At 31.9% G+C, this 15,067-nt stretch overlaps 1 protein-coding gene across 5 annotated transcripts in view; it reads right to left on the reverse strand.

The window, feature by feature from the left end:
* The window catches only part of CACNA2D1 (calcium voltage-gated channel auxiliary subunit alpha2delta 1), a 333,502-nt gene that overhangs the window by 44,009 nt on the left and 274,426 nt on the right, over positions 1–15,067 (reverse strand). For 2 of the 5 annotated variants that reach the window (XR_014796169.1, XM_084897072.1), the window contains exons 13-19: positions 13,944–14,022; positions 13,104–13,153; positions 11,568–11,657; positions 7,401–7,478; positions 4,228–4,302; positions 3,873–3,947; positions 116–182 (exon numbers count right to left, since the gene is read on the reverse strand). Coding sequence is in view for 4 of the 5 variants with exons in the window: in XM_084897072.1 (XP_084753198.1) it covers positions 141–182; positions 3,873–3,947; positions 4,228–4,302; positions 7,401–7,478; positions 11,568–11,657; positions 13,104–13,153; positions 13,944–14,022 (489 nt within the window). In the remaining variant the exon portion in view is untranslated. Of the gene's footprint in view, positions 1–115; positions 183–1,913; positions 1,971–3,872; positions 3,948–4,227; positions 4,303–7,400; positions 7,479–11,567; positions 11,658–13,103; positions 13,154–13,943; positions 14,023–15,067 lie in introns of all 5 variants that reach the window. The other 3 variants (XM_084897071.1, XM_084897070.1, XM_084897069.1) reach the window with 2 other exon arrangements.

Consider the following 15,067-nt stretch of genomic DNA (forward strand, 5'->3'; position numbering starts at 1 on the left):
TGAATATCAGCTGACAGAATAACCACATAATTTGTGGAAGTAAAATAAAAGGCAGTGTTAACAAATTTTAAGTTGAAATAATTAGTAGTTAGGTATTATTAAAAATACTACATACGCCGTTCAAAAAATATTCCCAAAATTCAGAAGTCTTGTGTGGTTGCTAGTTTGCCATTTGGGGTTTCCTTAAAGGAAAACAAACATAAAACAAACCACTTTAAAGGTTGTTTGTTTTAAAAATTATATCATAATATTACATGCAATCTGAAAGTACTGCAAAAATAATAATTCACTAAGATGTACACGACTGCTAATACACAGAAACATGCAAGAAGAGGAACATAAAATAATTTATCAAGAAAAGACATAAGTATGATTTTAATCTCCATAGGAATCATAAAAGACATAAAGACTTGATGCAACAACATGAAATTCAAATTGTCACGTAATTCGAGAGCTAGAAGGGAACTGAAGCCATGAATCCAGAGACTCTACATTTAGAACAACCTGGGATGGTTTAAAAACTAATCAGAAGCTTGGCTTTCATCCACTGCCAAATTAAATGAAATTTTCAGGAAATGGAGCCTGAAATAAATTTATATATATATATATATATATATATATATATATATATATATATATATATATATATATATATATATATATAAATTTTAATCTCCTAGGCAGATATACTGTGTGAGGTAGAAAATAATTATTCCTTCAATCCTCCTGCTTTTCAGATGAAAAAAAACTGAGGTACTATGGAGTTTAGTGAATTACTCAATTTTATGGTGTTGGCTATAAGTCTTACTTTTATAGCTCAAAGATTTCTTTTTAATATCATATTACCTCTCCATTATAGATGCTCCTTGTGTTATGAGGAGCTTCCGTCCTGATAAACACATCGTAAATTGAAAACTTATAAGTTGAAAAATGCCTTTAACACTTCTAACCTTTGGAGCATCATATCTTCAGCTAGATTACTTTAAAAGTGCTCAGAACTCTTAACATTGTTCAGTATCATGAGCGAGAACCTACCATGTCCTGCTAGCCCAGGGATAATCAAAATTCAAAATTCAAAATACTATTTCTATTGAATGAATATTGCTTTCACACCATTGTGAAGTCAAAAAATTCCCAAGTCGAATCATTATAACTAGAGACCATTTGTATGTCACCAACTTTCTTTTTTAAGAAATTGTAAGCTTACATTTAAGCCTTAAATAATATTGAACTTTCTTTAAAATTTTAAAATTCTTTTACTAAACTGTACTAAATTACAGGAAGTATTCTTTTACATTAATTATTTTTAGGGTGCTTAAAGAAATATGTATACATATAATAAAGTTTAAATTTTGTTGACAATAGAGAAAAATTTTGCAATGAGTTTGCCAAACAATAACAATTCCCAATGTTTATTTGTAATTTTAGACATCTTTAATTAGTTGAAGGGAATTTTCTCTAACTTTTGACCTATGCATACACTTTTAGAAAGTAAAAAAAAAAATGTTACCTTAAATTCTATGGCTTGTAGAAACTATCACATCAGAATTGTATTTTTATTTCCACTTAGAAATTAATTTCACAAATTGGTAAGACTACATGGATTTGATACCACTTTCACAATATTTAATAATAAATTTATCTTTAGAAGCCATCTGATTATGATTGTGCTGATTGTTAACATTATTACTTCGTAATTTGCTAGCAATTTTTAGTTAGCCAAAGCATATACCCTCTGCCAAAATTAATAACATTTTGCCTCAGCGTATTGAGAAACAATGCTCATCTCCATCTCATGCTCCGGAAGCTTGAAGTCAGGAAAGGCAGCATTAATCATACGCTTTAAGAAAGAGAAGCTTAATTTCAACTCTGATTTAGCAAATTTGAAGGCACCGCCAATTTCATTCAGTTACCTGAACACCGGGTCTCCTTTTTCTTAAATTAATTGTTGGTATACCTACACCAATAGGCTAAAGCAACAGAAAGATGGTAATTCATCATGCTACATCTCAACACAGATAAGGGTTTTATCCTATAATAAATTGTGGTCAGGTATTTGCTTGACCAAAAACAGGTATTATAGAGTTCACTAAGAGTCAATAAACAAAACAAAAATTTAAAAATATGGCTAGTAAGTAAAAACCTGTGATTTTATTTGCTTTTTTTTTTTTTTTTTTTAAGTGAAATGACTGTTAATATTCTCTTTTCCTGGGAAAAAGTGAGGAAGTTAGAAGTGAGAAAGATGATCTGTCTCAGACAACTTTTATGCTGATTAAGAAAACAAAGAATTTATAGAATTTACATAATTCAAATATGTTAAAATATAAATACTACAGGCTACTAAAAAGTTTTAACCCTTGAAATTTGTTTGTTTTCTGAAGTAATAACAAATGTTATAACTGTGGCACAAATGGATAATTCAGTGAAAACACTATATATTTATTTTAAATATTGACTTCTATGACATAGAGTATATATAATTTTCCTTTACAATAAATACTTCTTGGGACTGATAAGAAGGAATTATCTAATATGAATACCTAATCTGATGGTTTCAATAAAACAAAGTGGAAAACAAATGAATTTTGAAATAGAACACAAAATTAGACTTCGATCTTGTTAAATAATTTTGGGTACTATGGGACATAATATTTTTCTTTTTTCTATTGGTGAATTGCTACTGTAAAATTAGGATGAATTTTGTTAGCATATCTGCTGAAATTATCATATTGGTTCTTTGTATTTGTCAGTTTCTGAAACATCTGTCATGTGCTGTATTATTACTTTATGAGTTTATTATATCAATCTGTATAGCATACATCACCCAAAAAATAGAAGTTATGTTTAACTTTTAATGTAAGAATTCAAAACCATGAATTTAAGAAGAAAAAAATACATTATTTAACAATATTTATTTCTAAAGTAATATTTTTCTAAATTGATTCTGTTGCATACTTGCTTTTAATAATTTCCTATAAAAATATAAGAGCTGGCACTGGCCACTGTGGCTCAGTTGGGCATCATCCCATGTGGAAAGGTTGCCATTCAATTTCTGGTCAGGTCACATGACCAGGTTGCAGGCTTGAACCCCAGTAGAGGGCGTATAGGAGGCAGCCGTATAATGATTCTCTTTCATCAATGATATTTCTCTCTCTCTCTCTCTCTCTCTCTCTCTCTCTCTCTCTCTCCCTTCCTCTCTGAAATAAATAAAAATATATATATTTAAAAAAAGAATATACTTTATACCCTAGGAAAAAAGGCATAAAAATTAGGAAAAAATGGTTTATATAATTTTATTAATTGTATAATAAATCTCATTGATTAATAAACACTTCCCATTTCTGAAGCCCATCCCATGGAGTTTTACTTATTGATTTGCATACATATTTTTATAAGTCTATTCAAAAGTAGAAAGAAAACCCCACCACAATCTTGGAGATGAAGGGGAGAGAGAATTACCAGAGGAAAAGGGCAATAGAAAATGTGGCCTTTGCATTGAGGAACATCCCTTGTATTTATCAGATTCAAGGCGGGGAGTGGGGGAGGGAGGGCAATCTCCTTCACTATCTTACAGCCTTAAACAAATCCCAAGTGGGGCATGTGGTATTCAGGCATGGGTGGTGAGAATGGCTGTCTTTAAGCCAATAATCTTGATTAGCTAAATATTGGAAAGCTAATTAGAGCAAATAAAAAGTGCTTTCACATTTTGATATATTATAAACTGTGATCTTGTCATCTATCAACATTACAAATATAATAATGTTCCTTTCTATTTAGCGCTATACAGTAAGTTTTAAAATGACATACCTACTAAGAACATTAATCATTAATTTTATAGGACACTAATCATAGTAAACAAATTATATACATACCTTTGGCTGAAGATTTGGATGTAATAAAACATAACCATTAGGATCAATTGCAAAATAATAGCCATTAGGGCACAGCTGGAAACAAACAATAAAAGTAAAAAAATAAATAAAAAATTAGATAGAGATCCCTAAGCCACAAACAGAAATCCTCTTTCTCCTTTAAAAAAAATCTTAAATACAGGTTTTAAAGCATAAAGATAACATGATCTCTTTATTTTTCTTTTATTTTAACATTTAGTTCCTTTTTTAATATAACTGCACATAATTTTTGAAAGTTATTTACTGCTTTATGGACAAGTTAAATTAACACAGTTTTAAGACAGAAAAGATACCAAAATTGTAAATTGCATCTTACTGTAAAGCGTGGTGTTAGTCTTTTAATATCTTCCAAAGACACATCAACTCCCATCACGCCAAGAATCAACTGGTTCTATAAAATAGCAAAAAGGTAGTGGGTTTTATACCAAAGCTTTACATAGTTCTACACAATATTATTCATCCCTTTGCTTATAGCTCAAATTTACACACACACACACACACACACACACACACCAGAGATCCATTCCTACTGTGTGACATAACATGATTTTTATCACAAGTCAGAACCCACCTACATAAGCATCTATGTCACTCACATGGAGCACATACACAGTAGTAATGAAGTGAAATAGCAAAAATAAATTAAAAAAAAAGGTAACAATTCTTGACCTTTACTAAGGGTAAATAAACAGTAATAAAAAATAAAGCACATATGTACATACGTCAAAATGAAAGAACTTTTTTTTAAAATAAATAAATGAAAAATGGCTATGTAACCATGAAAGATGTACATCGATTCCAATGTAACTCGAGGACTGCCTGTATATACAGAGGCCAGGTGCATGGGTTTTTGCACATTGAAAGTAAATGAATTAGAAAGTGGCTGGAGGGGCGAAACTGGAGGAGATGGGCTGGAGTCAACCTCCAGTAGTCCCTCCCCACCGAGCCACATCTGAGGTGGCACCTGGGCTCAGAGGGTGTCTGTGGAGTGAGTGGGGTCCCTCTGGCAGGTGGGGTTCCTTGTCCAGGCCTGTGGGGATCAGGCCAAAACTGGCTCTTCAACATCCCCCGAGGGGTCCTGGATTGCAAAGGGTGGTTCTTGGATGACACATCCCGAAATCCGGCTCCCTCCTCTCTGGTTCCGGGTGCATCACCCAAGAACCGCAGCTGCCAAGTCACCACAGCTCAGCAGCTCCTGCACTGAGCTACTACCCCATGGTGGTCAGTGGGCATCATAGCTACTGGTTAGACAGTTGAATGGTCAGACAGTTGCTTAGGCTTTTATAGAGATAGATATATAAAATAATATGGCATGTATGTATGGCATTTTTGTATCAACTTACAATGATATTTAGCTTTGTTTTCCTACAACTTTATTACTTATTATTAAACTTAAAAAAATAAAATCTTGAAAATTTAAGTAAATTTTTTTTAAAATATGAAAAATTTTATTTTAAACTTATTGTATTTATTTTACCCCAAATATTTAACTTCATTGCTACTGTATAGTCAGCAGCCTCAGCTCTGTGTGTATGCATGTGTGTATACTGATTTTTTGGTGTACTATCATGACATAGACAATAGGGCAGTGAAGGCTTGGTGGGAGGAGTGGCAGGAGTGGGGTGGAGGAGGTCAATGGGTGAAAAATGGGGGACATCTGTAATACTTTCAACAATAAAGATAAATTTTAAATATTAAACTTTTTTAAAAAATGCATTAAAATGTCTAGCTAACAGATGTTTGGCAATATGGAATGAGAAAACTATTGGTTTTGTTGTTGATAGTACCTATTCTACTATCCAAAAAATATGTGATCTTATTGGTAATAAAGTAGCAGAAATCCTAAAAACACTACTTTCTGCTTGCTGCTAATTTCCCAGAAATATCAAAAAATGGGCATCATAGTTTTAATTGCAAGTCAAGGAGGCTGTTTGGCAAACTGTTATCATAATATTCCATGGGACATAAATTGAAAAAGGAGTTAACGTTTAGAATCAGGAATTTTTGTTTTAAAAACATTACATACATTGTAAGTTAAATTGAGATGTTACATCTTTTAATAAGTAATTTCAAATGATACATTGAAAATAGGAAGCCACCAGGGAAATGTTGATGCAGATGAGAGCTTCGGAGCTCAAAGTAATTAAAAATTCTTGGCAAGAAGAAAGAATATTTGAAGAAATGGAATCTAATTCTTTACCCATGATAATTTAACAGTGTGCCTTTGATAAACTCTCTTACTAATCCTTATTCATTTATAATATGCCCAAATTTAGTATAAATGTATGTAATTGAAGCCCTTATATTCTGGGTACATTCATTAAAATATTGATGAAGTAAAAAAAAAAAAATTGAGATGTTACCAAGAAAATTATAAAATCCAGTTTATAGCTATTATAAGAATTCCTTAAACTTTGTGTAGATGCCCAGAGAATGAAAAAGTTATGTCAACAACTATGCTGTTTTCCTAGTTTGAGCAAAATCCCAAATTAAAGCAATCCCTTTTATGATCCATATGAGGAGAGAGAGAATGACTACTTTATGAGTTACGATATTATGACCCATAGACATTTAAGAATGGTAATGGGCCTCTGAAGAGTAATAAGAAATGTTTTCTATGGCTACATTATTAAAATAAGGAGCTCAACTGAAATTTATAATAACTAAACAAGTAATGCTTAAGTGCTATAGGCTTCATAATACCATAAACTGGAAATAAATGGCCCTCAAATCAAGAATGACGACCAACCTACAAAATGACTATTCAGTATTCTCTGGCATTCTTCAATTCCTTTTGATACCAGCTAAGAAATAAGAATGTAGCCCTATTTTTAAATCAAAAGTATTTTTTTTAAAAAAATAAGAAATGAAAATTAACAAGCACAGATATATATTTTTCAGAACTTTCCAAACTTTAAGTGGGTAGAATTTTCTTGCGCTGACAATATGCCAGTGTTAGAAAAATAAAATTTAAAAATTGTGAAATTCAAGTATTTTTCCTGAACCTTAACATAGAAAACATAAATTATTTAAATCTGATCCTTGAGCTGCATGATGATTAAAGAAAGAATTGTTTGAATGGGAGTTGGAGGAGGAACAACTCCTTAAATAGACCTTATGAACACCTGAGACAAAATGGATTTGTTAGGATGTTCTTAACTCCATGAATATCTTCGATGCATTTTAAAAATGTGCACATAACAGTATTGCCCATTCATTACATAATTACTCCCAGAGTCTGAACTTGTATTCTCATCAGGTCATAGTTAAATAGGGTCAGGCTGAATCCTGTCTATGGGGACGCAGAGAACTTGACCTGCATTTCCTTTTTCCCAGGTGGTTATCACAGAAGCAGCTGTTGCCTTTTACTTCTAGCCTCACAGTCAGTTACACTGTATATACCGCCTTATCGAAATATCTTATCCACATTGAGCTTCAACGTCATAGTTTGTCAGTTATCGTTATTAATTTTATCAATTAACTTTTAACCTTTAAATTTGTCTTATTTTCAACTTGGCCAGTTATATTGAAGACCGGAAGAGTTCCAGTAATGACAAGTCCAAGTTCCTAAAAATAGAACCAGAGAGAAAAGGCAAATTAAAATTACAATTTAAACTCTGTTCTACTGTATTAGTCTCTGATATCTGACATTGCATTTTATACTATATAGTCACAAAAAACTAGTAATATATTTTGAAAGATTATTTTACAAAAAAAAACCCACAAAATAAAAATGACTTAGAAATAATCAAGATCTATTAGGCAGCTACTGAAGCATGCAACAACTAAAATATTACTCTGTAAGAGCACTGCAAATAACTTAAAATACAAAAAAAAAAAAAAAATCAATGACACCAAACATTTCAGTTATCCTGTCCTTCTACTCTTTTCTTTAAGGTGATAGTTTAACTAATATCAAAGGCATCCATGAGTAGAGTGTTACTAAAATATTATATGCTTCAAATGATTTATTCACCTTCCTTTGTTGTAGCTTCATTTTTTTTTTCATGCCCTAGCCCAAGGCTTACATGCTAAATCACAAATGTGTTGCAGAATAACATTATGAACTGAACATGTTACTGATACTGTATTTCTGTGATATTCTTGGTAAATACTATGCTGTTAAAAAAAAAAGTAATAAATATCCTCCAAAATTAAGAGTACGTAGTTTTCACAAAGTAAAAATGGTATAGACAAAAACTTCAAGCATAAAATATGAAAGACCAGTACTGAAGCAGTTTAGTATAACAATAATAAATCAGAATGTAGATAATATCATAGATAAACTAGAGGCCCGGTGGGGTCCCTCAGCCTGTCCTGTGACCTCTTGAAATCTGGGACCCCTCCAGGTTTCAGCCCGATCCCCACAGGCCAGGCTGAGGGACCCCACAGGTGCACCTGGCCAGTTTTGACCAGATCCCAGCTGGCCAGGCCAAGAGACCCTGCCGGTGCACAAATCCATGCACTGGACCTCTAGTATGCACATAAGATCTTTGGCTAATCTCTTTTCCCCTTTCCTCTGAGATTCATCAGTATGTTCCATGTTTCCATGCCGATGCACTGAGTGTCTGCCCCTGGTGGTCAGTGTGTATTATAGCTACTGGTCAAACAGTTGCTTAGGCTTTTATCATATGAGACCATGGATGAGTCCAAATGAACTGATTTTAAAATTCCCTTTTCTTTATTACTGCCATCTGCACTAATAAAGAAATATATGTCAACTATATATTTACCACTATTTCATGTCAAATACTATTTTTAACAAAGTAATTTTTAAAATAATTTTTAAATTGTTGAAAATTTCTCAACTAAGCTGAGAAAATAGTGAATGATATTAGTGACAAATATTAGTGAATCTTGTGAATAATAACCCTAAATCCAAATCTCAGGATCCCTGTTCTCATTCCAGAAACAGCATGGTCTTATGGAGAAATGTCCTAGACTATGGTTTAAAATTATGCATGTGGGAAGCATAAAAATAATGGAAACCAAGTTAAGTGAGGAAGGACAATCATAGACTTTCAGTAGAACAAGATACTACATTTTGGGGACAAATAAAATTAAAGAAACAACTATACATAGTTGGGTGCATGATAATCTATACATTAGCATTCCATTTAGTCATAAACAAGAACATTTGACAATGAAAGTATCCTTAATTAAATGTGCAAATTAATATTCACAGTGAAAATGTTTCATCTCAAAAAAGTCAAAAGTACAGGTAATTAATAAAAGTAGTCCCCCAAAAATAATTAATTGAAAATTCCATTTGGCAAACATTCCATTTGAGTTATATAGTTTAATACATACTAGAATAGAATAAGATAAGGTATATATATTCGATAGATATAATCTCTTTCTTTGGATCACTTTTGCATTTGTATAGAATACCCTAATTAGCATATAAATACCGTAATGTGTTCTAAAATAAGATATAAGACTAATATATTAAATAAATTTATGGATAAACTCTTTGGTGGCCAACATTCATTTTCTCCCTTATTTATACAGCACACAGAAAAAAAAATATGTACTCTATTCCTGGCACTGTACAACTTTCTAGAGAATTAAAAAAAGAGGAACAAAGCAAGATTTTTGCTCTTCTGCCTGGAATTCATTTGATATTTATTTTCTAGAACCCAACTCTTCCCCCCCCTATATTTTTATATGAAGATCCTCACTTTACTTCCCAAATAAAGTGAACCCTCTATAATACTGTTCCAGTCTTGTTTCTGTCTTTTCTCTCATTATCACCTGAAGTGACTGAAGTATCATTCCTTCTATCTACCCCGCACTTCCACAACTTTCATCCTGCACCCTATGTGGTTCACTGCTCATCACCAACAATAGAAAACTAACCTGAAGTGGAAAACCAGAAAAAATGCCACCATCTTTTTAACCTCACCCTACTTTACCCCCAAATATATGGCTTATTTCTTCTGATTTTCCAGATACCTTTTCATTTGCTCATTATACTTATTACATACAGTCTTGGAATATTTTTCCTTTTACTTCTTCATATAACAGTTACTTTGACCAGCATTTGTTTTGAATCTGCTATGTGCAGAGACTATAAACAAATAATTAGAAATACAAGATGGGTCACTTTTCATTTTCAAGGGAGCAAAAAGAATACTCTATGTGTTCTTTTTTAACATTTAGTTTCGGCTTATAGAACAGCACATTTAGAACCAACATTTCTTCCTAATGTCTTTCGCACTATCAGTAAGAACCTTACCGGCAATGCACAAATGTTGGTTAATGAACTTCTGGTCATAGGAAATACTACAGGGCACAATTATTGACTCCTCCTATCACTCTCTGCACTGTGATGGATTTGGGAAAGCAAAAAACTTGACCATAGCTTTAGATGACCATGTGACCTTAAATAAATATGTGATGTCAAGAAGGAACACTGGATGGTAATTTTAACTGGGGCCCGAGGTAGCAAGCTTTACTTTATCTGTCTTAGCATGCAAGGCTGCTGCTAATAGAGCCTATTTTCCTACTGACTTCCTGTATGTGTTTATTTTACAAGAACCAAATGATAAGTAATTTAAGTGGGTTGCATTTTGCCCCTTGGGTTCATCATTGTGTTTAGAACAGTTGAATCAGCATATAATTAAATTTCAAGTAGGAAAAGGGGTTACTGAATCAATATGTACTTTTCAGAGCTTAGTATTTTGATTCTCTCTAATATGTACATTATTAAAATCATTAATAAAGTCTTAAGATTAACCATATGAATATTTTAAGTATGATAATGACTATAACTTTCATATCAGGAAAGAAAAAAATTACATTAAATTTCTTTTCACAAATTCAGCCTTATTAACATTTTGAGCTGGATGATTCTTTGTTGAGTGTGCATAGTGGGAGCTCTCTAGTCCATAGTAGGGTGTTTCGCAATATGCCTGGCCTCTGCACCCCAGTCATCATGCTAGAAATATCTATATAGATATTTTCAAATGACCTGCAAAGGGGAAAATCGCCAACAGCTGAGAACTACCAACTTAAAATATAATTGAATACCTGAACTAAAAATGTTAATTGTATAATGGAAAAGTTAACATGCTTTTTTGTTATTTCATACCAGATTTGATCACCTCAAGGGCCTATTTTTATAAACATCTGGAGTTGACCTAAAGCAAGAGTTTATACATGAAGAGATGATTAGGTTTGTATTGAATTCAGAATAAGGTAAGATTTCTTGGCTGTCTAACTGCATGTATTTCTAAGATTTTTTTTTTAAATCTAGCTTGATTTACCAAAACTATAAATGTTTCTGCTAATGTGAGGTCTACTTTTAAAATACTTCAAAATTCTTGTTCAAAACCTGTAGTAATAGGTACTAATTCACAAGACTTTCAGCACGTTTCACATAGCCATTCAACAAGTTACTGACATGCCCATAAGTTCATGGTTGGAAATTTTACATTCTTAATGGATCAACTGTAAAAGAGATAACACTTTCTATTTGTGGTTCTCTATTATACAAGTTTAGCTTCATATTTAAATTACCTAAATTGTAGTTTAAAAATGTTGATAGTTTTTTTTTTTTTTTTTTAAGGTTTAATGACATGGAAAAGAGAAATGTCATCTACAAAGAAGTCTGCTTCTGTTATGACGGTTTTTGCTGAACAGCTAGTCTCTTACCAGTGCGTCCAGGTACACATTTGTCCATTGAACTTGCTTAGCTTTGTCTCCTGCTAAAACCATTGGTCTTCCCAGAACATCCAAATATTCCTATATATTAAAAAAAATTAAATAGTTAAAAATTAAAAATGCTGTGTTAAGAAAATCATCTCCATTGAAGAAAAATTATCTAGAGTTAAAAATGGGGTCAAAATTATTAAGACAGTAAGTATATAATCATTCAATTCCGACTTTGGGTACTCCTTAAATGGTATAACTACATACTCTGAGTCAACATTATTTGACTTATATTATTTATAAAAGATATCTACCCCACTTTTTCCTAGTAACAATCAAAACATTATCTTTCTATGGAAGAGCCAATGATAAGTGAAATATGTTCCTTGTGAATTGTTTTATGTTAATCTAAACTATTTTAGGCTCTGTGATTTACTGGATGGAACTGCACAAATTTGAAATAATAAAGCAGCCACGTATTTGCTTTCATATCATGGATTGTTTGGCTGAAATTCAAATCTACATTTAAACATATAAAAATAAATGAAATACTGTGCCAAATCTAGACATCAGACTCAAATGCAGCTGCTGTTTCATTTCAACATTCAATGTATTCAGTATTCATTTCCACAAATCCCACATTATTTATGCTAAATTTTGACTTAGTCTATTTTATAGACCTTCAGTTATATTCAAAATTGAGCTATGATTTCAAACAGGAATTTATGAACACTTACAAATAAACATATTTAAATGAACTTTATTGTTTCAATGTATAAAGTTACTGACCAGTCATGTTTTTAAATGAACGGTTGTAGAAAAAGTCATCTCCTTGATGTATGTTTATTTTAAACAGGTAAATATATCTACAGGGGTTATTTGGGGATATACATTCTCAGTAAGAACTTATATAATTTGTCCAGAATAATTATTGTTTCATTTTCTATATGATACCTACAACTGGAAAAAAACTCACTTAAATTATCTGCAATGGAATCAAGTTCAAATTACATGAGATGAGACTATTAGTAACTTCGATTTTATTTGTTTTGTATGATATTTTTCATATCTGAAAAGAATAATATACTTATATATTTCATGTTTGAGTTTTAGAACCCTTGAAATCCTAATGGAATAAAGAGCAATACATGATTCCCTGGCTGGTATAGCTCAGTTGGGTGGAGCCACATCACAGTGCATCAAAGGGTCATGGATTTGATTCCCAACAAGGCATATACCCAGGTTTCAGGTTCTATCTGTGGTAGGAGGCAGCAATGTATATTTTCTCACTCTCTCTACCTCTTATTTCCTCTGTCTCTAAAATCAATAAAAACATATCCTTGGGTGAGAAATAAAAAACAACAATACATTACCATAATACTCATCATTTTGTTACGAATGTAATATTATGTATAAATGTAAACTTACTATGTAAAATATTTTCATTTCCACCTATTTTCTGCATATTGAGCAAATATAATTCAGAAAATACCTTATACTTTGAGAATAATAACTTAATCAAGGTTTGAAAAACTGTACCTGAGTATTGATTCTTATTGCTCCAATGGAAGGAATTTCATAGTAATAACCTGAAACATATGTATACATATTTATGAAAATATATTATAGAAAACTTCATGCAATTATTTATGGCTTTGTAAGAAAAACATTTTTTTTCACCTTAATTGTGCAAACAGTAAAATATTACCACCAATAAATTAGAAAATTTTTTATTATTGTGTATTCATTACAGATAAATGTTGCTACATTATCTTACATTGCACAAAATAACTTGTCTACAAAGCAGTAGTGAACCTGTTAATTATATTTATATAAAATATGTGCCTAAATATAACTTTAATAATACATTTAGGATATTTCCATTGCTGTGTGATTACTGTTTATTTTTCAAGTAACATCTTATATTTTCCTGAGAACAAAGGAAATATGAACTTACTACACAAGATATGAGTTATTTAGAAATGCATAAAATACATTTTTAAAACAATAATAACTTATGCAGACAAAAATAAACATATGTCACACTTTCTTATGTTTAAGTTTTAGGTAATTCAGCTATTCTTTCGTTCTTAGTTTTTCACATAAGGTTATATTTAATAAGCATGATTAAGTATCATTTAATATATCTTTTTATGAATGTACAATAGGACCAGTGTCTGAGGAATTTTTATATAATATAACAAAAAAGTCTGTTGTGCTGTATATTTTTCAGAGAAAACATTGTCAGCATCTCATCCTAGTGTTGAGTCCTATAAAATTAGCTACAACTTTAGATTATTTTAAATAGTAATATGTAGAACTACAACTACCAAATTATTATTTTGTCTAATAAAATGTGGTAATGAAAATAGATGTTACCTTTATTTTCACAGGCCATCCACTGAATAGGTCCCCTGTCATAATTATGTTGACCAACAGAAAATGTGAATACCCGTACCTGGTGAATAAAAATTTAGGTATCTGTTAGGCTGCATACTCTTTAATTAAACTGCACAACAATATAACTAAAGTAAAAAAAATAAATAAAATCATGTTTTTTTATAGTTGATTAATGTGACAAGAAAAGTTGACACCAGAACAGCATTATGGAAGGCAGCAGACAACAGGGGGGAAAAAATATCACCACAGACTTCAGTTATGACATTTAAAGGTGCCCTGCACCATATCCGGATCCTATGACAGAATCATATCTAAGATTTTATTAGTAGAAACAGCATGTTTCAGGTCCAATCTAAGTTCACCTGTTTTGCTTGGTTAAAACATATTATTCATATATCTAGTCAGTGCACAATAAAAATTTCCCCATGCTTTATAGGTATGTAGTGATAAAAATCCTATATAATAAAAGGGTAAAGTGCAAGTCTACCAAATGGCGGAATGACCGGTTGCTATTACACACACTGACCTGACACACAATGCAGGAGCTGCCCCTGGTGGTCAGGGACTCCCACAGGGGGAGTGCAGCTCAGCCAGAAGCCAGGCTCATGGCTGGCGAGCCCAGTGCTAAGGATGTCTGACTGCCGGCTTAGGCCCGCTCCCCATGGACATGCCCCGAGGGCTCCCAGAATGTGAAAGGGTGCAGGTGGGCTGAGGTACCCCCCCTCCAGTGCACCAATGTCATGCACTGGGCCTCTAGTATATACATAATGGAGGTCATTATACTTTAGTTACTTAAGGCAATTACATTTAGTGATGTTTTCACTACTTTCACACTGTGGAAATATTCAGGATGCATAGGTATGATTATGCTAGTTATATTACTTATTTTCTATAAAAGATGGTTGGTGTATATATATATATATAAAATAAGCTCCTAGGATTTTTAAAGAAAATCAAAATAGGCAGTTTCTAACATGTTATAAAATATTAAAATATGCAAAGATTTAAAAATTTAATTAAGATGGTTCTTAAATTATAGTAATTTAAGTATTTATTGAAAGGCATTGAATTTAAATAATACTGTAAAAGTGTAGAGGACAAAT

This window comes from Pipistrellus hanaki (assembly GCF_964339955.1).
Source record: "Pipistrellus hanaki genome assembly, chromosome: 10".
In the NCBI taxonomy this organism is placed as follows: Eukaryota; Metazoa; Chordata; class Mammalia; order Chiroptera; family Vespertilionidae; genus Pipistrellus; species Pipistrellus hanaki.